The sequence below is a fragment of the Diprion similis genome, chromosome 12, assembly GCF_021155765.1.
Source record: "Diprion similis isolate iyDipSimi1 chromosome 12, iyDipSimi1.1, whole genome shotgun sequence".
Taxonomy (NCBI): domain Eukaryota; kingdom Metazoa; phylum Arthropoda; class Insecta; order Hymenoptera; family Diprionidae; genus Diprion; species Diprion similis.
The window spans coordinates 9,505,007-9,531,980 of record NC_060116.1 but is presented as its reverse complement, the minus strand read 5'-3'; the positions used below and the strand labels follow the sequence as shown (position 1 = coordinate 9,531,980).

Sequence of the window (26,974 nt, the reverse complement as noted above, 5' to 3'; positions counted from 1 at the left end):
GCGCATGAAATATTTTCAAACACCCTTAGATTCATCGTTTGTATTTCAAAAATTTTCCCGCTGGCCACAATCTGAGGTCTGCCATCTATCCCTAGCAGCGACTATCGCGCAAATGCAAGCGATGTGTCCAGTTACCTCTTACCCGTATTACCATTCTTACTTGCATTTTTATCGATGTTCTTATTGGCAGATGCATCAACGAGGACTGAAGAAGTCTACTTTACTTGCAGTCGAAGCTATGCAGGGACAACGGGTGACGTTGAATGTGGGAGACGAGAGAAATTGCCGGTACACAAACTCCGCCGATAAAACAGTTCCTTTCGATCCGCGCTCTTCTGCACCGTCCTAGATGTCGGCATGGTATCAAATTATTTGTAAAATTCTACGTCAGCCCAGGTCAGTATTTTTTTGTAATTGCAGTAATTTCAACTACAGAATCATCATAGGGTCTGTAGGCCCCGCTGACCTGGCATGTCATATATATATTTCGTGACGTCAGAAGCGGGGAAATTGGGTGAAAACGCCTATACGAATCCTGCGATAACGAGAGTATGAATCTTATTTGGAAATATTTTAAATCGTAGCTTGAATAATAGTGTACGTGTGAATCTCAGTCACTGCTCAGGCAAATCGCTGATAATGTTTATAATAAAGAATGATGAAGTGAATAAAATCACGCGACAACAAACATGGCCGATCGGAACTACCGCATGTTGAATATTCACTGATTGCACTGTTCCACAATTTCTTTCACCCTCGCCAGGGAGATTCACACGTACAAAAGCACACACGTTATCCGGGAAAACTTATACTATCAGTTATTTTTTTGTAAACATGGCTCGATTCGTATACGCGTTTTTCATGTGACAGCAGCCCGTTTATGGTCCACAAGAAGTATGTTTCGATCTGTAACTGACATCATTGGTTGGGTCTAACAGAACAAGCCAATGAAATCAGCGGCCTTAGTTCACCGTTCAACGTTCAGAGGCGCTGCACGTATTTATGACGTCACGATTTGATATTTTCAAGTCAGGTCAGCGGCACCTTAAGAATCATCCGCTTTTGCCAGCTTGCCATGTTCTTGTAATTTTTTAATTTCCTTAGCTGATTTCTTTCAAATATCTAAGTCTTGAGTTCCTGAAGGTCGAAAACCCGTCGTAAACCAAAATGCAGCCACGAGCCAAATATTCTTAATCCATACCTATTTTGGCTGGACTATTAGTCCACGTGCCTATACCACAAACTCTATATAGCCGTTCCTTCAAGAGTGTCAGTGTCACTTACCGTTCAGTTGGTGTGACGAAACCAACGGACGGTATTGAAGAAGCCTATCTTACCTACAGATTCGTGCATTCTGAACGAGCGCCTCTGATTCAACTGGCTAGGTGTCGCTATGGTAACAAAATTTGCAAGTGTGACCCTAAATTAATGCGCATATAGTGCATATGCACTTCCTGAAAATGTTTTCCTTGTTGAATCGAAAGATGTTCAATTCTCAATTTTCCTTGGATTCAATTAGCCAATTACATCCGTTGAATAGACGAGGAATTAGATTACCTCGCTTTGAACCATGTCAACAATAATATGATCAGGCGAAATCTCGCTTTACCCATAATCACGGCGGGTCGATGCAACAGACAATGCAATTACGAGCGCGTAAACGCATCATCTAGTCTAAAAGCTTCGGGCACCCTGGCTGCGGTCAGCGGTAACCAGGGGTGGAAGATCGAGAAGATCGAACTGCAAGGTCGAGATGGATCGAGCCTGCGGTCGATACTCGTCCGGGCCTCTGATTGGCTGAGAAAAACACAACACCCACCCCCACTGCACCTGCCCGCAGACAAGTCGTGACAAGTCTAACGCGCGATGAATCATCCAGGCGCTGTATCCAGTTCCACGGTCCACGCGATCTTTCAGTTGTATACCAACTTCCAAGACGACAAGTGTTTCAAACGACAAGTGCTTTCCTCTGACAAGTGTGAAAGAACAGTTTTAAAGTTTTGCAAATTATAAGTACACCGCAGAAACGGCAGTGATAAAGGTAAGCTACCGACTATACGTTGCATGAACTTTTTCCTTTACTCCTAATTGTAAGATTTTCTAAACGTCATTCGAACGTTTTACCGATTTCGTCCGATGCACCGGGCTCGTCGACACATGCATCGACAGGTCTTGACACGAATCCCTAAAACCGAGGTACCTATCTTGCAGCGACGTGTCGAGCCCTTTGATTATATCATTTAATCTTCTTACACATCCACCACACGTGCTGCAAACGTGTTGTGACGTTCGTGTTTACCGCGGAGTCGCGCGTGGCGAGGAATCTGTGGTATCGCATAATCGAGCAGGAAACATTTCCACTCCGGTACATCCGCAAATGCATACGTACATTCCTGATGTTCTAGATTTAGTGCGACTTGTTTTTCGCTTTTAACAATTAACTATATCCGATTTTTAAACCGTAACCGTAGTGCAGGCAATAGCTGCATTGCTTCGCAATTCAAAGCAGCGATGATTTGTTTTTTGAATATGTTTGTGTGTGGGTGAATTTTTTCTAAATCATTTTCACACACATCACCGATTTTATACACTTAACGTTTAAATCTACCTGCGCTTACCTCCCTGAAATCAAACCGTTTTTTTGCACCGTCAACCGACCACCATTTCATCTTAACAATTGCTGATGCAATCGTCAATCCGTACGAACGTTTTTCTAAAGACGAGAGTTTCAGGCGCAGTTCTGAAAGCGTTCGATTAACTAAATACATCAGCTACAGCCTTAATTACGTTACTTGTGTTAAGTTAACGGTGAGTATCTGTTTTTAGTAAACTTACATGTAAACTTTACCGCAATAATCTATGTGCAGTAGGAACGTTTTCCGCCTTGAAAAATATCGCTTCGCGGAAGTTACCGTCTTGTTTATCAAGTATAAATTATTATTACACATGTTTTTCTCATACACCCTCGTTATTCCTATTTAAATTAGTTACACACGGGACGTCCCATTTCAATTAATTTTTCTCAATATTTTTAAGAGTAATTCAGATTACAGCGGAGTTACTTAATTGGGTAGTATTGACTAATCGTAGAATTCTTGAAACCAGTCATCACGAATCTGACTTTGAAACATTCGATTTCATTGAAATGCCAATTCCAGAAGGCCGTAAAAGTATTGTAAAATTCAGTTTCAAAGGATTCTAGAGCAGGTGCTTTCTCAACTTAATTTCAACCTGCCCAGAGTTTATGATTATTATTATTGTTGTTGTTGTTATTATTATTATTATTATTATTATTATTATTATTATTATTATCATTATTATTATTATCATCATCATCATCATAAAACTGGAAAATTTTAAACTGCGGCCAAAAAATTACGGAATAAAAATATAGAACAATATAAACTATTTCTACACAATTATCGTTCGCTTTCAATATTCATTTGTCTATAGAGTCTAACCAGTGAATTTTTTTCTCATGCTCGCACCTTTTTTAGCCACGTCTATGAATTTTTTAAAAATCCCAGTGAATCGGTCCAAGAATATACATTTTTGTTTTCTTATATACATGCAATACTACGTGATTAAAGATATTAGAAAAGGAGAAAGATGATTCAACCCTCCATCACACAGGTGGGTCGTTCAAAAAATGTCCCCTTGAATTATCTTCGAAAGCCAGAGAGGTTAGCACCGGGCTTATTACAAAATCATGGAATATTCAATTCTGAAGACAATTGGAGCATTTGTAGAAGTGCTGAGGAGTAATCGTGAATTATTTGAGAATTTTCAAAAGCTTTTAAGAAACAAAAAGTAAGGACATACACGACTCACCTGTGTACGGAGCAGGAAAAATATCCTGTGTGTGTGACTGAGGTTTCATTTTAACACTACAATTTTTTCCCCATCGTAGCTACATGTATACATAAACACGAAAACCGTGCGGCAGATATATACATATAGCGACGATGAGGAAAAAATTGTAGTGTTAAAATGAAACCTCAGTCACACACACAGGATATTTTTCCTGCTCCGTACACAGGTGAGTCGTGTATGTCCTTACTTTTTGTTTCTTGAAAGCTTATGAAAATTCTCAAATAATTCACAGTTACTCCTCAGCACTTCTACACATGCTCAAACCGTCTTTAGAATTATGTGTGTGTATGTGTGTGTGTGTGTGCATGTGCGCGCGCGTAATATACTAAAGGTGCAACGAGTAACAATTTTTCCTCCATTTTTTATAAAAATAGATCGGTACAGTGTGACGTCACCAACTTCATCATCATATTTTTATTTATTGCAATGGGTATATATATATTATCTGTTCCGTTGGTATTACGAATATTAGCCTTGTAATAATAAGCTCTGCCAATAGTTCGGCTATATAATTATTATGTGTAAAATTTTTATTTATTTTTTGCCAATCTCCTGCTTCACCGGACGTGATAAGAGGTGATGATTTCGTAAAATATCACAGTGTGGCAATTGTATGGGTCTTTTAGAGAAAAAAAATCATTCTTCATTTCTATATACGTAGAAGATTCAACTTTGTTCAATTATTTTTCAGACCTACAGGTGAAACATAAAGTTTATACAACAAAAGCTTACAGTTTTTCAAATAATATGCATTTTTCGATGTATGTAGGTAATTTCTCTGAATAATTCACATTTGTACAAAAAGAAAATAAAATGTTATTGTCTTCAGGTTCGACTGAACGAGAATTCATTTTTATAAGTTAAACTGAATTCCGTACGCTGGAAGTCAGAAGGGAAGATTATCAAATTATAAGATTGAGAACTATTTTTCACTTTCGTTTCCCCAGTCCAACGCCATGTATTTTTCTTCCATCCCTCGGTGCATATTTGCGATGAATAAAATGTGTGCAGAAAATTAAAACTATTCCGATACGCTTACGTGATTACTATAATTTCAATGCAACTCTGCAGGTTGTTTCATACGTGTGGATTTACGCATTGTTTCAGATTTCGGAAAAATACCTTCAGCCACGGGGGTTACCATGGCTTCCGTAGTACAATTCGTCGCATTTGTTTTTTTGGTAAGTGGATGATACGTATTGTTGCATAAATATTTTTACAACAAGAACAACCAAAACCTATGTAATCACTTTTAATGTGATATTGTTGATATTCCAATTTTGTTTCCTTCTGATTTTCCTCATTCTTTGACTGCGTCTTGAGTTATTATTATAATTATAATCAAAGCCTACGCATCACTGATGTAAAAAAATTCTATATGCAAAAGCAAAAAAAAAAAATATTCCGAAAAATGTAGCATCTTCTCTGCAAAATCTACCTGCAACGCAAATAAAATTGTGGTAAATTTCTGCTCACGGTGTACAACGCATGTACATCATCACTGTTTCACCGGCCATAGGCACATAAAATACGAGTAGAAAAGAAACAAAAGTTGGAAAAAATAAAGTTAGCCACAGTGCATGCATCGATGAACATTACTGTACGTATGTAACGTGTCCACTTGGCACCTAGAACGTTCGAGAATCCTCTAGAAGCTGCAAGGGGGGTGACTCACGCATATATACTCGCATGTAGGTATATGGTTCACGCGCGCGAGTTCCCTTAGCGCATGATTATCAACCGATTAAACCAATTCGTTTATGAAATATGAAACGCGCCGCGCGCAGACAAAGAGATAATCAACACCCCTGGACCTGTCTGTAATTACAATAGTTTTGACATGCAACGGCACAAGTTACTGTGTATATATATATATATATGTATATATACACGCGTAGAGGTATCTCTAACTTGAAACAAAGAAAATATATTATTTTATATGATATTATATACATATTATCATATTCGCTAATGCAGAGGCATTTCATTATACCTGCTGCCTCTACGCTCACCAAATAAATAATCATTCGTTTATTTATGCAGTTCTGAAAAATCTTCGATACGCCTTTGCACAATTTCGCTTAATTGTGTTCGTTGGTATCGGGCAACAATTCTGCGTTAATGCGTCACCGTACACGATAAAATTGTTACCTCCAATGGATTTCGAGTTTCACAGCTCTGCTGCACCATCGACGCGATATAAATAGAGACGTATAACAGTGTACACTTAATATACAGTGTCTTTAAGTATTCGGGTAATATGACAACTGTATAAGAGTAGGTCCCTCTTCTTCGGCAACGCTGCATCGTATAGTTTCAAGGTCAAAAATATACGTGTGTGTGTGTATGTATGTATGTATATAAACGTGTGTGCCCGTGTTCATGTGTATTATTTCCCTTGAAACTATATCGTGCAGGCGTTGCTGAAGAAGAGGAATATACATATATATATACATATATATTTAGAGAGAGAGACACGCGCGCACACACACGCACAATTATAGACATATTTCTTGGACTCTGCCACGGCAGGAGCCACATTAAGTAGGTATAATGTCAATATCTTTGCCGACTCCTAAGATAAAAAGAAACGACGGTCGACAACCGGTTAAAAAAAAAACAAATTATAATAAGAGGTGTAAATAAATTGTCGTTACAGTATGTAGGTCTGTATGTTTTATATCAACGGCCAATGTTCATTTTTATCCTTTCAGTAAGAAAATGTTGAAGACACTGTAATTTTTGAAGAAAATGAACGATTCCTGTACGATATTATACGATATGCTCGTATATCTTTCAATTGGGGTAGGAATTTTCATCAGGGCTGCCAAAACGAAATGAGGTGGCATTGGAGTCTCTTATCGCTCAACGCAGGGTGGGAATTATAATCCATGACCATGACGCGGCACAAAAGTTCCAAAATGGCGTCGAAAAAAGCCACGCTTTCGTTATTATCTGCGGACGGAGTCGCGGTACAAAACTGTACGATAATTTCACGATGTATGTTTGTATGTGTGTATATGTATATACATAGGTACATGTGTACAAGTTGAAATGAAATGAAATGAAGGGAAATGAAGTGTTACATTATATACGTATATTACGTAGGCACGCAGATTGCCAGAAACATCCGGTTTGATGCATTATATATTTTCAACCTGCAAAATTACGTTGCTGGGATGAATATTATGTCATTTATATATCAATATATATATATATATATTTGACTGGATATTACACATGCGTATAAACAATATACGAAATCTGATATTACTCTACAATCAGAGGAAATGCATACTGCAAATGAAGTGCATATTATAATTAATATCAAATCTATGCTGTTTAGTTGAGCAACGCGTGATGAACAATATATTACGCACGTGCATAATTTTAATCAACTTTTACCATGGCAAAGTTTCTTTTCATTTTCTTCTTTAGAAAAAACCTTTTAGTAGAAAAATTCTTTTTTTTTCAAAAATATAACTAAAAAAAAAAGGAGAAATTCACCATTTCGCCGTGGAATGCGCCCTGTATACACGTGTCTGTAGTGTTTTCATATTACACAATTACGTACAACCACTTATCTCGAGCCCTCGCGAATAATAACAACAATGGTGTAAATCATAATAACAATAACGTGTGTTGTATGCAAGCGTAGCTCGTCACGTGGGCAGTAGGTTTAAATATAATATTCCTCATCGGCATCGATGTACCATGTTATAATAATAATAATAATGATAATAATAACAACAGCAGTAACAGTAACGCGTAGTTTGGAATCTTGGAATCAGACACTGAGCCTAACCATCATGAATATTTTGTCCTTTTTCACCTTCTTCTTTTCTTTTCTTTTCTCTTCCTGCCCTTGATGCTCGTCGTCGTCCGATGCTCTCTATTATATATCTCATATTCACTGAGTGTTTGATTTTTTATTGCTTTCTTTCTCTTTGTTCTTTGTCACCTCGATTGGCTAAGAGCCTGCAGAATATCACACCAAGGTAGTAAAGTAGGTCAAGCGTGGATGATGCGTTAGAAATAAGTGGATTTTTCGCGGTATTGCGAAACTATGAAAATCGTTTTGGTTTGCGACAACAAGAATATTCATATGCAATCATGTAATATTTATTAATGTAATAGACTTGTATTTTTTTTTTTTTTTTCATTCGTTATAGGCAAGAATCGGATTTAGGGCATTAACAAATTGGGTATATCGTGCAGTTATAATTATACTGACTCGCCATAGAGAAAATATCGCATAATTATTATATTGGATTTGGTAATTGTGGCGGGATTATAAGAAGATCTGAGACACTTTATGCAACTTGAAAAGATAGAGCGAAAGAAAATTTTATGATTATCACGGTTTTGTCTGCATCCTGTAGCAGTTAAGCTCTGGATTTTTTGATAACCATTATTTTTTCACGCCCTGTAGAGGTGGGGATAATCACAGGAGTAATCACATGGTTCCATTGGATATTGTGTGTGCCCCGGTCTCCCTTGTACTCAAGTTTCATCTAAAAGCTATTTTTATCCGAATAAGAGATAGCCACAAAATCATGTCACGTCGTCTTTAGAATACATGTTCTCACACTGCAGTGTTTTGCGCCATCTCTCTGGCAAACAATGCCTTAATTCTGTTAATTTGGGGGTTCAAACGCTGTACTAATTGCCTAATCTCACTACGTTTTCGTTCGAATAATTTTTCAAATAATTTTTTTTAATTTTTTTTTTATTTCCAATTATTCTAGTCAATTATGAAAGACATCGAGTAGTAGTAAGTAATTTCGTACATGCATCGTGATGGCGTGAAAAAATAAAACTTCACATTCATTTGTATGAAATGAAATTGAATAATTAAACAATTATATGTTGAATATATTTTAATATATAATTATATGAAATATTAAAATTAACAAAAGCCTTGATCTTGAAATCTATCAGTAGGTATCTGCTTACGTCACACTATTAAATTCTGGGAAAAAAACCGGGAACTTTTTCATTCAATAAATTGCAGATCATTGATCCTCGCCAATTCCTTATATGTATAATTTAACGTTTTCAACGAAAAATATGACTATCTGCATAATTGCAACTTGTAGATGACTGAACTTGCGTTTCTTACCTCGCACTGGACGTATTATATCTCGTAGATCTATCTCGACGATGACTATTAGACTATTATCTATTATCTATTATCTATCATCTATTATTTCAAATAAAACTTTCTCCGATGCGTCATAACCATTGCGTCACGTTTACTCCTCACGCGTATGGCACCTCCTTGTGAGCACTGTTATCCGCATGCTACTGGTGACATTGAGCACTCGGTATATAAAACCCAGCAATCCCTGACCTTACTTATACATATGTTGTATACATATCCAACCAACGTAACACTTTAATCACTTTCGTTTGCTCATTCGTTATACGCTGTGCGGTGTTGATCACTTACTGAATCTTTATCGGTGTGTTAATCGTACTATATTATACACCACACGCTAGATGTCCTCCTTACTTGCAATTCGCTTTCTAATTAAGTATATATGCGTTATCGAAGTTAGTTATTATTGTGTTAACTCAGTCGCCGGTTTATTTAATTTCTATTTAACGTTATTTTTTTTTTTCTTTTTTCTTTTTTCTTCAAGAAAAATCACACCGATCCAAACAAATTATTTTTGGAACATATCTGCTCGACCGAGTCTCCTGCCGTTCCAAAAATATCCTCGAAAAAATCCGCACCCTTGTATTTATAAATTTATATGTAGGTATATATGTTATATTTGCAAATCGATTCGTCACTGCGTAGAATTTTCTTTCTCATCGGACGAAGAAACGTGGAATATTACTGATAAATATTCCTGACCATGATTGCGACGAACCGCTGCAAACTGCAGAGAACAACAGCAATGTGCAGGAGAAAAATTGAATTTTGAAATCATACATCCACGACTGCGTACCTAACCATTGCGGTTAGTTTTATGTCTAATCTGTATTTTTAGATTTACGATTAGAAACAATATCCGTAAATTGTTGCTTTTGCTACCTGTTCCAAATCCAGGATATACCTCTACAATTTTGTACTTTTACAGGTAATAGCAACTGCGGCCGAATCCTGTAGAGTCGATGCCGATTGTTCACAACATCAGTACTGCTATGAGACGTCAAAAAAGTGCGTCAACTATACCAAATGTGCCTCATATGACAGGCGGAATGGTTCAACACAAGCCCGCGATGCCAAGCAATGCGGTCCTTGTCTTCCTGGGTAAGCGATACGTGAAAAATCTACATATTTTCTCACTTTAATGTTCACATAGTTATATAGGCTTTCAATAACATTTTACGTTTCTAATGCTTAATAAGAAAAAAAAAAAAAAAAAAACTTTGCCGCGTGAGATATTTTTTGACAAATATTCAATCGAAAGCATCGTCAAGCCCCAAATTAATCTGTTTTCGAAACTTTTCATAATTTGGCCGCCCTGTCAAGCTTTAAAAAATTTTCTTGCGCAAAATCATGTCAGAATAGACGCTTGATGCAATTATTCGTAAAGCGCTTATTTAGTACTCAACCTTCAAGAGTTTATTTAGCGCAACGGTTACTCTAGTTCTATTTTTTCGCTACAGTTTTTCCGCGGAAGTCAACACGGACGGCCAAGAGGCAACTACATGCAAAAAAAATGACGGAAATCAGTATCCGTTTAACATGACTGCTCTGATATGGGGACTAATCGGCTGTCTCATATCTGTTATAATCATCATTTACCTTACACACCTTTGGAGTAAGTTTCTTTATCAATTACTGTTTTCATATCCAGTTTTTCGAAGTCGTTATTGAATTATAAATATTTGCTTTTCTGTTTCAGTTAAAGTGAAATGTTGCGAAAAATGTTACTCGGGTGATCTCGAATGTGCAGTTTCGGTTCTAGAACCAACTGCACCTCCTGCATCAGCAAACAACAGTGAGTAAAATACATTTCATTATTTGATCAGAAAAAAAATTTGTATTATCATTATAGCCAGTGATATTCAACTTTTCCGCAAGTGTACGTCAACTGACTCTTGCTTTTTTTCCAAATGCTGCAAGGATCGAGCTGCCATTTATATAAGAAATTATTTAACGACATTATGTCGACGATTTTTCGTACTTTAATAGTACGAACGCTGCAGTTATACCAGGTAAATGGTTATGTGATTTTTTTATGCAATGAGGCATCCGAATTAACACAGACATGCCATTTTTCCTACATTTTCGTTTAAGTACAATTGCTCTTCTAATAAATAAAACCATAGTTTGCATAAATGTGACGTAGTGAACGGACATTTACACTGTCTGTATTTGGTCAAACGTAGAGGTAAAAAAAAATGGATTAGATTTAAAAAAATCATCGTGTAAGTTTACTCCGTTGTTTCAGATAATTATGGGGATATGTATAATGAACAACGTATACCGCTGCAAGCAAAGAAATCTACTGCTTATCCCGGTGCTATGATGGTGGATAAGCCAGTAAAGGCGCAAGCCTGTCATCCTCCAGATTGGGTTAATGCGGATCCAAATTATGATTCTCAAGAAAGCCCGGCAACCCTAACAACGAATTTAGAAATACAAGAAGAAGAAACCATCCAGAGTGTTTGGACGCCTGGGTGAGGATTGTTACCATTAAAACTTTGTTCTAGTCAGCTATCGAAATCCCTTATCTTGATTTTTATACAGCCAAAAATTCACCTTTGACTAATGAGCTTCTCAAGTAATGAAAAAATATCAAACCTTTGATTAGAAAGCTTAGGATGTTTCTCGTATACTCTTGTACAATCGTTCTACGAATTGATAAAAGAATTTTTGTTTTTCCAGACAAACTACTTCGACCATTGTTGCCGACAGACCCTTTGCAAGTATTTCCGCTGAACAGGCTGAGAACACAATGAATATGACCCTAGACCTTGTTACTCGGTGTCCTACCCCTTCATCGTCCGGCCAAGAACGTAGAGAAAATAATGGGCCATCGGCCACACCACCGCGTCCTGAACATAGTAACGCTAATCCGAATCCGCCCTCTGCCACATTCATTTCGGCCAATGTCAACTTGAATGTGATAAACTCGGGATGCTGCTCAAGCAACCATAAATGAATTATTTACTGCCGACAAGCCGCGCAAGTTGTTATTATATGCAATTGATTGTAACAGGGCTTTCGATATTTGGAATTTTGAAGTCTAGATCATCATCGTTATGTTATTTCTAAATTTTATCAATATTTGAGGCGGGGGGGGGGGGGGGGGGGGGGGGGGAATCATTTGTACATGCCAGCGTATAGATTTCATTCCGAATGTATTCATAATTTCAAATAAGTTGAATATTGTTCATGATGAGAATGATGTTGCACTTTTGAATTGAATGAATCGAGAAATTTATCAGGATGCAGTAGTGAAAATGCGTACATAGTTTGTTCTTATTTTTTTTTTTTTCCTTTCGCTACTGTGTCAAAGAAATTATTACTTGAAAATTCACCACATTCCTGTTTTTTAGTTCCCATGTTTAACTCAGATTTCTGAGCTTGGAACATGATTGAATTATTTTTACGATAAGTCGTTAGTTATTTATTTATTGCTTTGTACCAGACGTAAGAACCGACTTAATATGTATAACATCACATGAACAAAAATTTTATGTACCATCAAATGGTATATGAAATCTATAAATAATTAACATTTATGTGATGAATTAAGTTGATACATTGATTATTTGCTCAAATCATCGTTGATTGCTGTTAGATATTGCATAATTAAGAAATTCCTTCCACAATTTTTTTTTTTTTCAATTGAAAATACTTTCCACGATGAATGTGTGGAAATAATGATCTCATGTGACGCAAGCCAGATAAATGAGATGTGACATTTTATGGCCTTGTGTTAGCCACTATTAATAATACGTAGCTAAATCCTATTACAATTACCAGTGCATAATTTTACTCATTACTCGCGATCATGCGTTCTAATTGTTCAAGCAAGAAAGGAAATTGCGGTCATGTTTTCCTTTCCTGCTACGTAACGCAGGCAAAATTGACGAATCAGATCATTGCAAATGATATTATAGTCGGTTGACGTTCAAAATATTATGATGAATAAAATAAATTTGGTTAAAGAAATAAAAAGTTTTTAATTAATTGTGATTCGAATTTTCGCCAGATATTTTACCTTATCGTCGAAAATTCAGTCATCGGATTCTTTTCAGTTACCATTTTACAGTTTTGCTTATTGTTTAACATGATCACTGTATTACGGTAAATAACAATTCTAGGCTGAAAGCTTTGATCTGCGATTCGCGAAGAGTCTGAAGTAAATTTATGAAATCATACTTAATTATATGAGATTAGTGTGCCATATGTTAATTTGATGTAAAACTCATTCTCCTGGTGACCACTTTTTTTGATGCACTGATTTTTTATACTACGAAACAAGAATTCTCACAGGGTTTGAATTTTTACGATATAAGGTGAAGGAAGAATTCCGTGGCCATGCAAGTGTAGGCATGATATGTTGTGTGTGTATTAAAATTTATAAGTTAATTGAAGTAATGACGTAATAACATAATTTAATTAACTTTTCACCGTCATTTCGACTGAACATTAGCTCCTATGTACCGTTACACGTATTTTGGAAACTTTGGAATAACTCTGAATAAATCTGTACGTGGTCATATTGAATCTTCCAATGTTTTAACATTTTAACTGTCAAATTTATAATCGTTTATTGATATGTAAGAAATAATTATTAAAATAATTATGCAAAACGAAAATGATTTCACCTCTCTTTTCCGCGTTGAATGATTGGTGACCTTATTCGAGAATTTGGAAAGAACTAAAGCTTCCCGCAAGAAACTAGAGTAAGATGTAAAATATAAATAAATATAAATATAAAATAACATTTGTATAATCACTGAAAAATCATTGTAGGTACATCATAATAGTGAGACGAGCTCATTGTTATGCTTCTTTCTACACATGTTACGTATTATACCAGTCATGATTTCAACGATCTACAATCTGAGTCAATCAATTAAACGCGTAATCATATTTATCAGTATCATTTACCTTCCGACATTTAAACGGTTTTGCGAGATCTTTTGCCCATCTTTTAATTTTGTATATCTATATCGCAGTAGACATTAAGTACACTGTATGACAAAAATATTACCGATCCTATCGATGTATATTTTCCGTATAATATACCTTCTTTCAAATTACAACATACGTCGCACATCATGCCTAGTGTATCACATTTCCACATAAACGTAAAAAATTGTTTTATTTCAAATCGGTACATTCATACTTATGTCCAAAAGTATCGAGGCTGTTCATGAAATGTTTCAAATCGGAAAGATCATGGGTTGAATTATAGGGTCGTATAAGAAAATCTCGTACCGAATTCCCCTTATTTCGATACACAATTAAAAATTAACCCGGACCACAAGCTTTAGATTTCAAAATACAGACTCACTTAATCGCGCGTGATCGACTGCTTTTCTGACACACGATAATATGTATCTCCGTTCGAGATAAGATCGCGGGTATAAAAACCGAACAGAATAGAAATAATGTCTGTCGTACAATTTGATTCAGAAACATGAACATCTTCATTTTTGGTCTTCTGTTCACCAGCCTCGCCGCTGTATTCGGTAAGGGATTTTCGCTACGTCTCTAAATATTGCTGTATCCCAAGAATAGTGCAACATTTCCGATAAATCGTTAAATCACGTCTCCTGAACTTCAATATTTTCTTCTCACGAAATGAGGAGTGCGAAATTGAACATTGCTCGCTTAATTGTCTCTCATATTGCTTTTCCTATGCAGGCTCGCCGGTTCCATCTAGTGAAAATCGAATCGTCGGCGGCAGAAATGGAACGATCGAAGAAGTTCCTTACCAGGTATTAATCACTAATTCGATCGGCATATTTTCATGGATTGATTGGGCGATGAATAAATTTACATGGCGACGTGAATGTACCATTTATGTCAAAATTGCATGGTATTGCGGCATTTGCGAAGAAACACATTTATGCCATATCATGACCATACGTGCGTTACTATTGTTTCATTGTTAAATATGAGCATTATTGCTTCTAGATTTCCTCTTTGCTTGACGGCAGCCACAACTGCGGTGGTTCCATCATTAACGAGTTCTGGATTGTTTCGGCTGCGCACTGCTTCCAACGGTTCGTATGAAGAAAAGATCGATTTGATACGATTAAAATGACAGCATAATTGTTTTCTTTCTTCTTTCTTTCAGAGACTTTAGCCGCTACTCCGTCCGAATCGCAAGCACATGGCGGAATGCAGGTGGGATTATTCATCAACTAGATCAAATCATAAATCATCCAAATTACAGCAGCCCCGTGACTTATGCCAATGACATTGCTCTCCTCAAGGTACGAGTATAGTTTTAGCTGACTTACCGTGTACCCACACATCACATTTGCATTGCCACTAATTTCCCGACTTTTATTTTTACCTGCAGGTAAAAGAACCGATGGATTTTTCGGCTCAGGTTCAGCCCATTCCTTTGCCTCAACAATACGAAATGGTCCCAGAAGGTGAATTTAGCACTATCTCTGGCTGGGGAACTATTCGTGTGAGTAATCTAAATTTACTGCATTATGCGCTGTTAGTATGAAATCAAGATCTTGATGAAAACAAAAATAAAATAATAAAAAAAAATACTAAGCTGAAAGAAGGATTTTCATTTTCACTTTTGTTTTCGGTATATATAATTTTGTAATTTTTCAAATTTTACCTAAATTATTTTGCAAGGTCCTGAATCAATGTGTGATGCTGCAAAATACGTCTGAATTTTTCAACGACTGAAAAAACACAAATCACGTATAGCGGCGCGTCATATTCCGGAAAGTTCACAGCCAGATCTCTAAATGCAAAAATCGGAAAATAATTATTCAATGGGTTTTTCAGTGGCTTGTGGGTCCCGCAGCTGACATTGTTCAAATCGCCGAAGTTCCTGTAACCTCACCGGAATATTGCGCGACTGCTTATGGCCAAAGCTGGATTACCGACGACATGTTGTGCGCTGGTTATCCCGAGGGTGGCATCGATGCTTGCCAGGTTTGTGTAAACTAGTCATTTTTCACTTTGCCGAAGCTAATTGTGAACTTTTTCTCCACTGTCCAGGGCGATTCTGGCGGCCCGTTGGTAGTCCATGGAGTTCTCCATGGTGCCGTTTCCTGGGGCAGCGGATGCGCGCTTGCTGGTTACCCTGGAGTCTACGCCAGAGTTTCCTACTTCCGCGACTGGATCAGGGAAAACACTGGAATGTAGGATAGGGATCGCCGAATTATGTCATATTTACTGTTAATAAATCGTTACTCAATTCAAGTGTATTGTCACACTTTGCGAACGATTAATGCGCCTCGCAATACTGGAATTTAATTGATATTATTGTGTGATGTTGTGTTCGTCGTAAAATAATGTCAAGGGCGTCCAGTGTACATATTATACGACAGCTACAGTATATACAACAGTTATGAAACCGCATCGATACTCTAAAGACTTGAAAAAATACCTCTGTTATGATCGATGATAGCTGAAAGTCATAAACGATGATTGATACGTCTGTATCAAACAGCCCGACCAAGAACTTTTAATGTTAAAATTATTCGATCGAGTTCCAGGCGTTTACTTTCATTCAACAACGCAAAAATGTATATCAGATTGTTACTGTTGATTTTTATATAGTATCATCAGTTTAATCACTTTCTGGCTTTAACTGATATCAATTTGAAAAAAGTTACTTCCTGGGTATCTATTAATTCTGCTCTTATACCTTGTCTCCAATGATTTGGAAACATTGCGGTTTTATTTCGTCGTATAGCCTACTTCATAGAAAAAGAAAAATTGCTGCATATGTATTTTTGTGAGTGAATATTGGTGGTGAATATCGATGTATACAAACTTATGGATTGAATAATCAGATTTTGATGTACCACCAAATCAACGATTAATAGACGGACGAGATCGAAATTTAAAGTGCTGAAAAGGTCCCCAATTGCAAGGTACTTGGAGATGAATTGATTGTGAGTAAATTAAAATAGCATCACGGTGTTAAATACAATTGTTTATACTTTATAGGCTGCAACAATAGGGAAAGTAACATGTCCGAAGTTATTAATTATTCTATTTCGGAGATTATAGATTTTTTATTCTGCAAGGTAGTCATTCATAAATGATGTTTGTGTAGGTCAGAATGGCAGTGATAACTGTAGCTTATGATCACTCTTTGGGTTCCTATAATTGCTCGGGATGTTTGCCTTTGAGCAGTAGGAAGTAGCTGGTAGGTTTTTTACTCTTACATTTTCCTTTTTGTTAAACTATCCATCAAAGGAGGATCTTCTGAGAACTTTCTGAATCTGAATCTCTTGGAATCTTTTCTCATTAGGATAAATTTGGTTGCTTCAATTTAAATTTTACATTACGAATATAAATAAGCTATTAGTGAAACTGAAAATTAGCGAAATTAAATCGTTCCGCAATTACAACTTGGAAATATATTTTTCGATGTGCATACATATATCTACGTTACACTTGATGCTAACAAAAACATATTTCCAGTTCTAGTTAATCACACTGTTTGTAAACTCTGATGTCTAGATAATCATATAATAACATAATTTTTTTTTAGGTATTTTTCTCTACCCCAGAATGCGATGGAGAAAATTTGAGAAAATGCATTGATACTTTCAGTCAACGTTTGTTTCAACAAAATAGTATGGATCCTCAGATGATGACGATCTTATGTGTGCGGGGATGCGTATTCTACCAGAATAATTTCATGCTTCAGCCACCGCTATGCTGATTTGCTGATGCCACGTGCAGCAAGCACTGGCCGCCAGAAGGCAGCTGTGGACGAATATCAAAGATTCAAAAGTAACATTAACCTTACATGTGGCCGTTGAGGGTAGAAATATTATCGTTGGCGTAGCACTTAGTGCTCCTTTATTTTGTAATTTGGGAACTTAATACTTGAATCAGGTAATTATTAATTTTAACAATTTTAGTTAGACAGTAAGAATTAATCGGTGTCAAAACGCCTTGCGTATGAGCATCACGCGGTTTTGAGGTTAAGTTAAGTAACACGCGTTTTTTAATGTCAATATTAAATTTATTTGTAATATCTGACAACGTTTCCAACGAAACGTGATATACAAATGTCACAAAGCTAGCTTTGAATAACTTCGTTTTAAAAATGCGTTTAAACTGGAGAAAAAGCTACTATATTATTTAACTTTATTTGACATAACCTAGTAATAATTGTTTCATCAATACTAATAAGGCCTGAATCTTATTTTATTTTTGGTATGCTTTTTCAGAAAAAAATGGCGAAATCACACTCTGCTAGTAAGGCTCCGCGGAAGGAGGGATTCAACAGATCGGGGCATAGTATGAATCCTGAAAGATCGACTGAAGGGCTTAAAGGCGTAGCGAAGCCTCGAACGAAGGCGACAATTAAAAGGCTGCAGATGTATCGTAATTCGAAACCAAAGCGTAATAGAGTTGGTAAAATTATAAGCCCAGCGCCATTTCAAGGATGGCATGCATCTGGCACAGTTTCCCGAGTCGAGCCTAGTCAAAGGTGGTTTGGAAATTCGCGTGTCGTTTCTCAGAATGCTCTTCAAAAGTTCCAAAGTGAACTAGGAACAGCGATGAAAGATCCGTATCAGGTTGTGATGAAACAGACCAGATTGCCTGTTACTTTGCTACAACAAAAAGCTGCTAATGCCAGGGTACATCTGCTCGATACAGAGAGTTTCCAAAATGTGTTTGGACCAAAGAAAATTAGAAAGCGACCTAATTTGCCCATTACAACGTATGATGATATGCAGGCTCACGTTAAGGAGAAGGAGGAAAAATATAACTCTGAGAAAGACACTAAAGATCATGATTTGATCAGACCAGATGATGGGACACGAGATGCACAGAGAGACTGGGTCATGGCTGCAGGTCAAAGTAGAAGAATTTGGAATGAACTGTACAAAGTAATCGACTCATCCGATGTTGTTATTCAAGTTTTGGATGCCAGAGATCCGATGGGAACTCGATCTCCACCTGTAGAAAAATATCTAAAAACTGAAAAGACCCATAAACATTTAATTTTCATATTGAACAAGGTCGACTTGGTACCAACTTGGGTCACACAGAGATGGGTGGCAATATTAAGTGCCGAGCATCCAACCCTTGCTTTTCATGCCTCGTTAACCCATCCGTTTGGAAAGGGTTCGTTGATTAATCTCCTACGTCAGTTTGCAAAGCTGCATGGAGATAAGAAACAAATCAGTGTTGGCTTCATAGGCTACCCAAATACAGGCAAAAGTTCTATCATAAATACTCTGAGATCTAAGAAAGTCTGCAAAGTTGCACCGATTGCCGGAGAAACCAAGGTATGGCAATACATCACGCTGATGCGGCGCATATACCTCATCGATTGTCCTGGTGTTGTTTATCCTTCCGCTGAAACGGATACGGAGAAAGTTCTGAAAGGCGTTGTTAGGGTTGAACTCATTACCAACCCCGAAGACTACATATCGTGTGTATTGGAACGAGTGAAACCTGAATATATGCGTAAGACTTACAAACTTGATGGATGGACAGATCATATAGACTTCTTGGAAAAACTAGCACGTCGGACTGGTAAACTGTTAAAAGGTGGAGAACCTGATGTAGCAATAGTAGCACGAATGGTTCTTAACGACTGGCAGCGTGGAAAGCTTCCGTTCTTTGTTCCACCTGTGGGATTTGAAAATCCATTACCTAGAAAGGCAATGGAAGAGACGCCTGTTGCTGATATATCGAATGAAACAAACGAAGATGTTACTTCTGATAAAAATGAGGAAACTGAAAATGAGGCAGTGAAAGAACCTGCCAAATTATTACTCAATGTTGTCCAAGATTACAGGAAGATCAGAATTGGTTTGACATTTTCAAGCGAAGACAACAAAGATGTTTTTGCTGATGACACTGGAACTATTCAGGACGATGATCAGGATAATAATACAAGTTCAGTCATTTCTGCCAATGACTCCCAGCCGCCTAGCGAATCTGAAATAGAAGAAGAAGAAGAAGAAAAAGAAGATAATGGTGAGGAAGGGTCGTTACACCAAGAGAAGAATGACGTGGAAAAGTCTGAAAGTAAAAAATACAAAACGTCAGCAAATGCTAAAGGAGCGAATGCTTCATTAAACAATGATAAGACGTATTTTGGACCTGAGAAAGATAGCTTGATGCAAAGTGCCTTCGATGTTGTAGAAGAAGAGTACGATTCTAGTGACAGTGAAGTGGGGCAGCTTAAGACGACGTCCAGCAGCGGTACATTCAGCATCTCTGATGAACCAAAGAAAAAAGGAAAAACAGACCCGAATGAAAAGAAATTGACTAGTAAGCAAAGAAGAGCTATAGAGAGATCAAACAAAAGAAAGAAAATAGGAAGCGACTTCTACGAAGTCACAAATGTAAAGAACAGAAATAGAAACAGAAAAGTTCCGAAGACAAGATAAACCCAGGACTTTGTAATCTGATACAGTTTCAGCTATTGCCCGGTTGATAGTAAGTTTGCTACACCAACGTTATTCCCGTAATACTGATCGAATAAAAAGTGTAAATACCCAATTCTCTAGTAATTTCCCCCCACTTACATGTCTTAATACTAAAGTGTTGACTGACGATACATGTACCATTGACGGAAGAATATATCATGAGTCTACGCATGTATTTATATCTTCAGTCGATGGCAAAACTGCTATTGAAATTTCGTCTCAATGTATCACACACTCTGAAGAAACTCAATTGCATATTTGCACTGGTTTGCCAGTCCTTTCGAAATTCAAAAAAGAACCTTCAATCCCCTCTGTCTTGCTGTAAAACGTGAAAGGAATATTGAATTGGCTTAATTTAAATTGGCTTTTTTGGCGGGGATTGAAAACCGCGTATTCTAGTACTAGCAATCGCCACCAGGTTTCGGTAGTTCTCAAGTCTGCGTTCACGTATTCTTATTCACATAGTTCATGATCCAACCAAATAAGGCGAAGGGCGGGACAAATATACCAGATGCGAAAGTGGGGGAGAGGTGGTTGTGTGGTGATACGCGACTGATACGTGACTCAGGTGACAAATCAAGCCCGTGTGTGAAGATTCACCGGGTTTACGTATTTTTCATACTAATTAGCGGCCGGTCGCGAGACATTCGAGGGTAGAAATGTCATATGAAACGAGTAAGTAGTATTTTCAAGCTTTCCGCAAGATCACCACTCATTGTGTTCGCTATTTACGTTCACCGCCTTCTCGGATCTCTCGGTCGTAGCAGTTTACCGTTCATACCTAATCTACCGCATCTCTTCTCTCGTGCAAACCGAGTGTGTTTCATCTATGCGAATTATTACTCAAGATGAATTTCGAACTTGTTTATTTCGAGGTGCTGTTAATTTATGAGAGAAACAAAGGCATAAAGCGACGGTAGTTATCCATGCATTGCACGAATTGCTGAACTGATAAAGAGTATACTTCCGAGTGATAATATCGAATATGAGTCAACTTATAACGAGCTCAAACGGCTCTGGATATTGTGCAAAAGATAAACGACGAATTCGAATACCGTTCTAGATTCTGTTAAACATATTACAGGCAGATGGGAAACGAGAACTGGTGCCAAGTTTAAAATAAGGAATTACATATCTCTGATCTTCGTTTTGATACTAGAGGTTCTAAATGTATCTTCACTTTTGTTGTCATGTTTATTTAAATCTTTTGAGAAACATATTTAGCTTTTGGTTCTAATTTAATACAACAATGATCAATTATTGGTACACGGTTGCTGATGTTTTCTGCTATGCTATGAATTAGAAACTGCCTGTCAAGACATTCCCAAGTAGTATTCCAAACACGTTAATTGGATTATTAGAGAATGTCTCACAGATCAGCGGTTTTACAATTCATTCTACAGTCTTTTATACACTGTGGTCCATTGCTTCCCCAGAAAGCTAAAATCTTAATTAAAAAAATAAATACATATTCTCGCGGCTTGACTATTGTTTAACAAATATCAGGTTATTCTTCATCTAAAATTATAATTACTCCATGCTGCAATCTTATAGTATTTTATGTCGTCACTTAAAAAATATCTGTCTGTAATATTATCGAACTAATTTTGAGTTATCAACTCAAATATGTAAAACAATTAAAATCAGTGTATCTGATATTTTACTGTAAGCAATTCAGTACGAGTTTTAGAGACTTTGTAATAGCAGTATGTGTATAATTATTGTTAATTGTAGACAATAAATCTAAAAAGGAAAACATTCTTATTCTCGTTTAATTTCAGGGTGATTATTGAGAGAAATTAATTTCCTTATCTATCTGCATTTTCATATTCGTATTTTAACATGTACCTTCTTTAATGAACAATTTACAATTGGTAGATTTTTAATGGAATTGAGTAATTTCATGTCATATACAATTTCTCACTATGTCACCTTTTGATATATGTATGTATATTAGTACATCGCAATGTTTCGTGATTGTGCCGGTTTATACATAAGTAAATATCGCATTTCAGAATACATATTTGCAACTTTGCCACGTACGCAAAGAGGTCAACCTTTGGTACTCGGCAGTGATCCAAAGGGAAAAAATTTTCTTTATACCAATGGAAACAGTGTTATTATTAGGAACATCGATGTGAGTATTGCTGCGTGACTGATAGTCGATATTGATCGTGAAAAATTATACTATTCTCTATTTACTCTTTGGCTTATACTTTTTCCAATCGTATTCACAACTATCTGGTACTATTTTTTAATTCACATACTTGTATGCATGCATATGATCTCATATCATTGACAAATCTAAAATTTTATTCAACTTAATCTATTATTACAGAACCCAGCTATCGCTGATGTTTACACTGAACATTCTTGCCCGGTGAATGTTGCCAAATATTCACCTAGTGGTTTTTACATAGCGTCTGGTGGTAGGTAATTTCTCAATTATCGACAAAAAAGTTTCTAATTATCACCAATCATTAATTGCTTCTTTAAACTTCGATACGCTTCAGATCAATCAGGGAAGGTTCGCATCTGGGATACCGTGAACAAAGAACATATCCTCAAAAATGAATTTCACCCTATCGGGGGACCCATTAAAGATATAGCTTGGTCTCCGGATAACCAACGTATGGTGGTTGTTGGCGAGGGTAGAGAAAGGTAAGTGTGTTTGAAAATTGGCATCAGGTGAAAATATTTTGTTCGAAATTGTTCCGCCTAATTTTTTTCATATATGGTTTTTAGATTTGGTCATGTATTTATGGCTGAGACAGGAACGTCGGTGGGAGAAATATCAGGTCAGAGCAAGTCGATTAATTCTTGCGACTTCAGACCAGCAAGACCATTCAGACTTATTACTGGGAGTGAAGATAACACAATTGCTGTATTTGAAGGTCCACCGTTCAAGTTCAAGTGAGCTACTCTATTTTATTTTATCTGACACTAGTAGCTTTCTTTCTTGATAAAGATTGTATGAAATAGGTAGGAAAATAATAGAAAAAATGAACTTCATACTCAATTGTTGGATATTCTTGGGTTTCAGGATGACCAAACAAGATCACGGTAGATTTGTTCAGGCTGTTCGTTACTCTCCATCTGGCAATCTATTTGCGTCAGCGGGATTTGATGGAAAAGTTTTCATCTACGATGGTACCACATCTGATCTTGTTGGCGAAGTTGGCTCTCCTGCGCATCAAGGAGGAGTTTACGGCGTAAGAATTTCTGCTCAGTTTATTGCATTCATCAATAATCATAATACAAATATGTTTCTCTTATGTAATAATAAAATGTATGCAGTATGAAGTACATAGAGAGGATTATAATTCTAACGCCAAACATAAAATAGAAAGTGTAATAAGAAGGAGAATTACGTATCCTTCAATAGGTTGCCTGGAAGCCAGATGGTACACAGCTTCTCACTGCCTCGGGGGATAAAACGTGTAAGCTCTGGGATGTGGAAACAAGATCGCTTATTAGCGAGTTTAATTTAGGCTCAACTGTAGATGATCAGCAGGTACATATTGTTCAGAAAAATAGTAATTTATATTGATGGATAATAATTATATATTGATATTGTTATCCTTGTAATAATTCTTACTCTTGTCGCATCATCATTTATTTTCCGTAGGTCAGCTGTTTATGGCAAGGCAACCATTTGCTGAGTGTATCATTGAGCGGATTCATTAATTACCTAGACATCAACAATCCCGACAAACCATTGAGAGTAATCAAGGTAAGACTAGTTGTAGTTTCATTTGTAGTTTCATAATTGTTTGTTTGGAAAGTTGTACTTTACAATGACCTTATTTCATCTTAGTCTGAAAAATTTCATTGAATTGTTCGAACATTTTTCAGGGACACAACAAACCAATCACGGTATTAGCATTGAGTACCGACAGGAGCACAATTTACACAGGTTCCCACGATGGTTACATTACTAACTGGAATGCTGAGTCAGGTGAAAATGATCGTGTTCAAGGACAAGGACACGGTAATCAAATGAATGGAATGAAAGCTGCTGGGGATAAACTTTACACTTGTGGTATCGATGACAGTCTGAAGATTGTCGATGTATCCTCTAATACTTATACCGGGGCCTCAATTAAACTAGACTCCCAGCCACGAGGTCTTGATATTTACGGAGATATCGTTGTCACTGTTTCCGTCAGACAGGTTTGTGGTGTTCCATAAAAATATTGAATTTATTTTATAAATAATACCAATAGTCCATCCAAAATTATACTCTAATGAAATTTGATATTCGACTCATTTGTTACAGATAACGATCGTTCAAGATGGTAAAAAAGTATCAAGTCTTTCAGTTGATTTTGAACCATCTTGCGTCACGATCAATCAGGAAAATGGTGACGTAACAGTTGGTGGTACAACTGATAATAAGGTAAAATATTATAGATGTGAATTATATTGGTAGAATATTATCCCAGAGCATATTTTCTAATAATTTTACTCTAACCGATATTTCATCCTTTTTATCGTCAATCTGGAAATACATACTTATGTTATACATTCTCTTGACTTAGGCTCATGTTTATGAATTATCTGGAACCAACCTTTCTCCAAAAACTGAACTACAACATCTTGGTCCAGTTACCGATGCTTCCTACAGTCCTGATAACAAATATCTTGTCGTCTGTGATGCCAACAGAAAAGTGATACTGTATGCGCTGCCTGAATACAAGGTAATACAATCACAGCCTTAAAACCATATTACGGTAATTTGGAGAAAATCATGATTTTCTAAGCTTTTGAATCACTGCTTCTATTATATTGTAAATAATATCCAACCCAAAAATTAGGTACTTAGAGTAAACATGGGCAAAGTTTCAGTCAATTTTCTTGCACTAACTAAATTTTTACCCAATCTTGTAACAATTAATTTTAGTGCAATTCAATATAAACGCCCATTACACAATGCTAGTACTGAAACACCTTTGTTCCCATTTTGCAATACACCAATGCTACTGGATCATCAGAAGGTAATGTTATATTGCTATCAGATTTCACAGACAACTCGCATGCTCTTTCATTACATATATATTCAGGTTTTTGTCACACATTTTGTTGAATAATTATTCAGTCTGTACCTTCGCTACAGTAATGATTAGCCCAAATCCAGATACCTCAAATACAATTATATAGCATAGTTATTGCCTGTTACTTTAGTATCCAACTTGAATATAAACCAGATTTGAATCGTATATCTGCGTGCGAATTTTTCTTATTATATCTCTAGCACAGTATTGTTACTCCTGCACGAACAGCTTTGATTTTATACACTAAGCTTTGCATGACTTTTGTAATCGATCATTAATCTCGTACATTACAATTCGATCGAACTTTTACAGCTAGCACATAACAAGGAGTGGGGCTTCCATAATGCAAGAGTAAATTCTGTTGCGTGGTCACCTGATTCTCTTCATGTAGCGAGTGGCAGTCTTGACACTACGATTATTATATGGAGCGTGGAAAGTCCTGCCAAGCATACCATCATTAAGAGTGAGTATCTAATATGATTTAACTGATAAAACTAATTTAAAGTATGAATGATTCAAAGCAATTATCACAATTTTTTGAAATCTTCTTATATAGTCCGAAATTGTAACTAGTTGTTGCAACATCCAAATATCGGTTATGAAAATTAATTCATTCAGGCAAGCAAAATTGCTTAATTTTCTTGATTCTCAGTAAGTGATGTTATATTCACAAATAATGTTACTTATTTGGTATGATTTGTCACCAATCATTTCTAAAACAATTTATGAATAGAAGACAAAGTTAGTCAAAACAATGATTATATCACTGACGATTCTATGCGTTATGCTATTATTCATTTCAGATGCCCATCCGCAAAGTCAAATTACTCGTTTGGTATGGCTTGATGATGAAACGTTGATATCTGTTGGTCAGGATTGCAACACTAAAATATGGCGTGTGGAAAAAATATAATTAACTGTCAATTAACACTATCTCATTCGAGAGGTAGTTTAATCAACTTAATCCAGAACGCACGTCACTCTGATGGTTTTTTAGATGCATTTTATTTATTTAATTCGTAACTTACAAATATTGTATATTATTTTTGAATACAATTCTTGATATACAATAAATTATACCTAAACCTATGTGTTAACATATTTGTGAGCACACCTCTATTATATGAAACATTATTTTAATGTCTGGCATTATAAGAAATGTTTTAATTATATTTAAAAATGAAACTGAAGAAAAAACATACAAAAAAATGATTTTTGACAAGCATTCGTGTTATAACTTCATTTATTTGTTTTTCACTTTCTATTTTTGAAGAAATACAAGGAGTCAAAATTTGTATTTTTTCTTCAATATTTTAAAACAGCAATCGTAAATAATTATCTATAATTTCATTCCATAGGGTTAACATAATCTGAGTATACATAATGATCTGACAGAGTTTCAGGTTCAGAAAACTGATGTCCATTTTTTCTGAAATATAATTCGAGTAACTCGCAGGGAC

General features: G+C 36.3%; 4 protein-coding genes across 5 annotated transcripts; all 4 read left to right on the top strand.

Annotated features, from left to right (window-relative positions):
* The first annotated feature begins 1,950 nt into the window (after nt 1–1,950).
* Nucleotides 1,951–13,732, top strand: LOC124413301. Its single transcript, XM_046893808.1, has 7 exons — nt 1,951–2,041; nt 4,981–5,054; nt 9,963–10,135; nt 10,495–10,649; nt 10,734–10,829; nt 11,283–11,511; nt 11,720–13,732. The coding sequence occupies exons 2-7, from the start codon at nt 5,016–5,018 to the stop codon at nt 11,994–11,996; spliced, it is 969 nt and encodes a 322-aa protein (XP_046749764.1). The 5' UTR covers nt 1,951–2,041; nt 4,981–5,015; the 3' UTR covers nt 11,997–13,732.
* A 722-nt stretch (nt 13,733–14,454) lies between these two features.
* Nucleotides 14,455–16,607, top strand: LOC124412919 (trypsin-3-like). Its single transcript, XM_046893141.1, has 7 exons — nt 14,455–14,541; nt 14,717–14,790; nt 14,990–15,078; nt 15,153–15,291; nt 15,381–15,494; nt 15,830–15,979; nt 16,046–16,607. Exons 1-7 carry the CDS (start codon nt 14,490–14,492, stop codon nt 16,190–16,192), a joined length of 765 nt encoding a protein of 254 aa, XP_046749097.1. The 5' UTR covers nt 14,455–14,489; the 3' UTR covers nt 16,193–16,607.
* Nucleotides 16,608–17,745: 1,138 nt separating this feature from the next.
* On the top strand, nt 17,746–20,529 carry LOC124412916 (nucleolar GTP-binding protein 2). Its single transcript, XM_046893138.1, has 2 exons — nt 17,746–17,902; nt 18,242–20,529. The coding sequence occupies exon 2, from the start codon at nt 18,247–18,249 to the stop codon at nt 20,419–20,421; it is 2,175 nt and encodes a 724-aa protein (XP_046749094.1). The 5' UTR covers nt 17,746–17,902; nt 18,242–18,246; the 3' UTR covers nt 20,422–20,529.
* A 379-nt stretch (nt 20,530–20,908) lies between these two features.
* Nucleotides 20,909–26,603, top strand: LOC124412918 (actin-interacting protein 1). 2 transcript variants are annotated; one of them, XM_046893139.1, is made up of 14 exons: nt 20,909–21,135; nt 22,476–22,597; nt 22,799–22,889; nt 22,974–23,121; nt 23,206–23,373; nt 23,504–23,672; nt 23,846–23,974; nt 24,089–24,193; nt 24,316–24,633; nt 24,740–24,859; nt 25,002–25,160; nt 25,455–25,457; nt 25,827–25,977; nt 26,318–26,603. In XM_046893139.1, exons 1-14 carry the CDS (start codon nt 21,120–21,122, stop codon nt 26,425–26,427), a joined length of 1,809 nt encoding a protein of 602 aa, XP_046749095.1. In that variant the 5' UTR covers nt 20,909–21,119; the 3' UTR covers nt 26,428–26,603. The 2 variants fall into 2 exon arrangements, with proteins under 2 accessions (XP_046749095.1, XP_046749096.1); XM_046893140.1 differs by lacking the exon at nt 25,455–25,457 and having other exon boundaries at nt 20,930–21,135.
* Nucleotides 26,604–26,974: the final 371 nt, after the last annotated feature.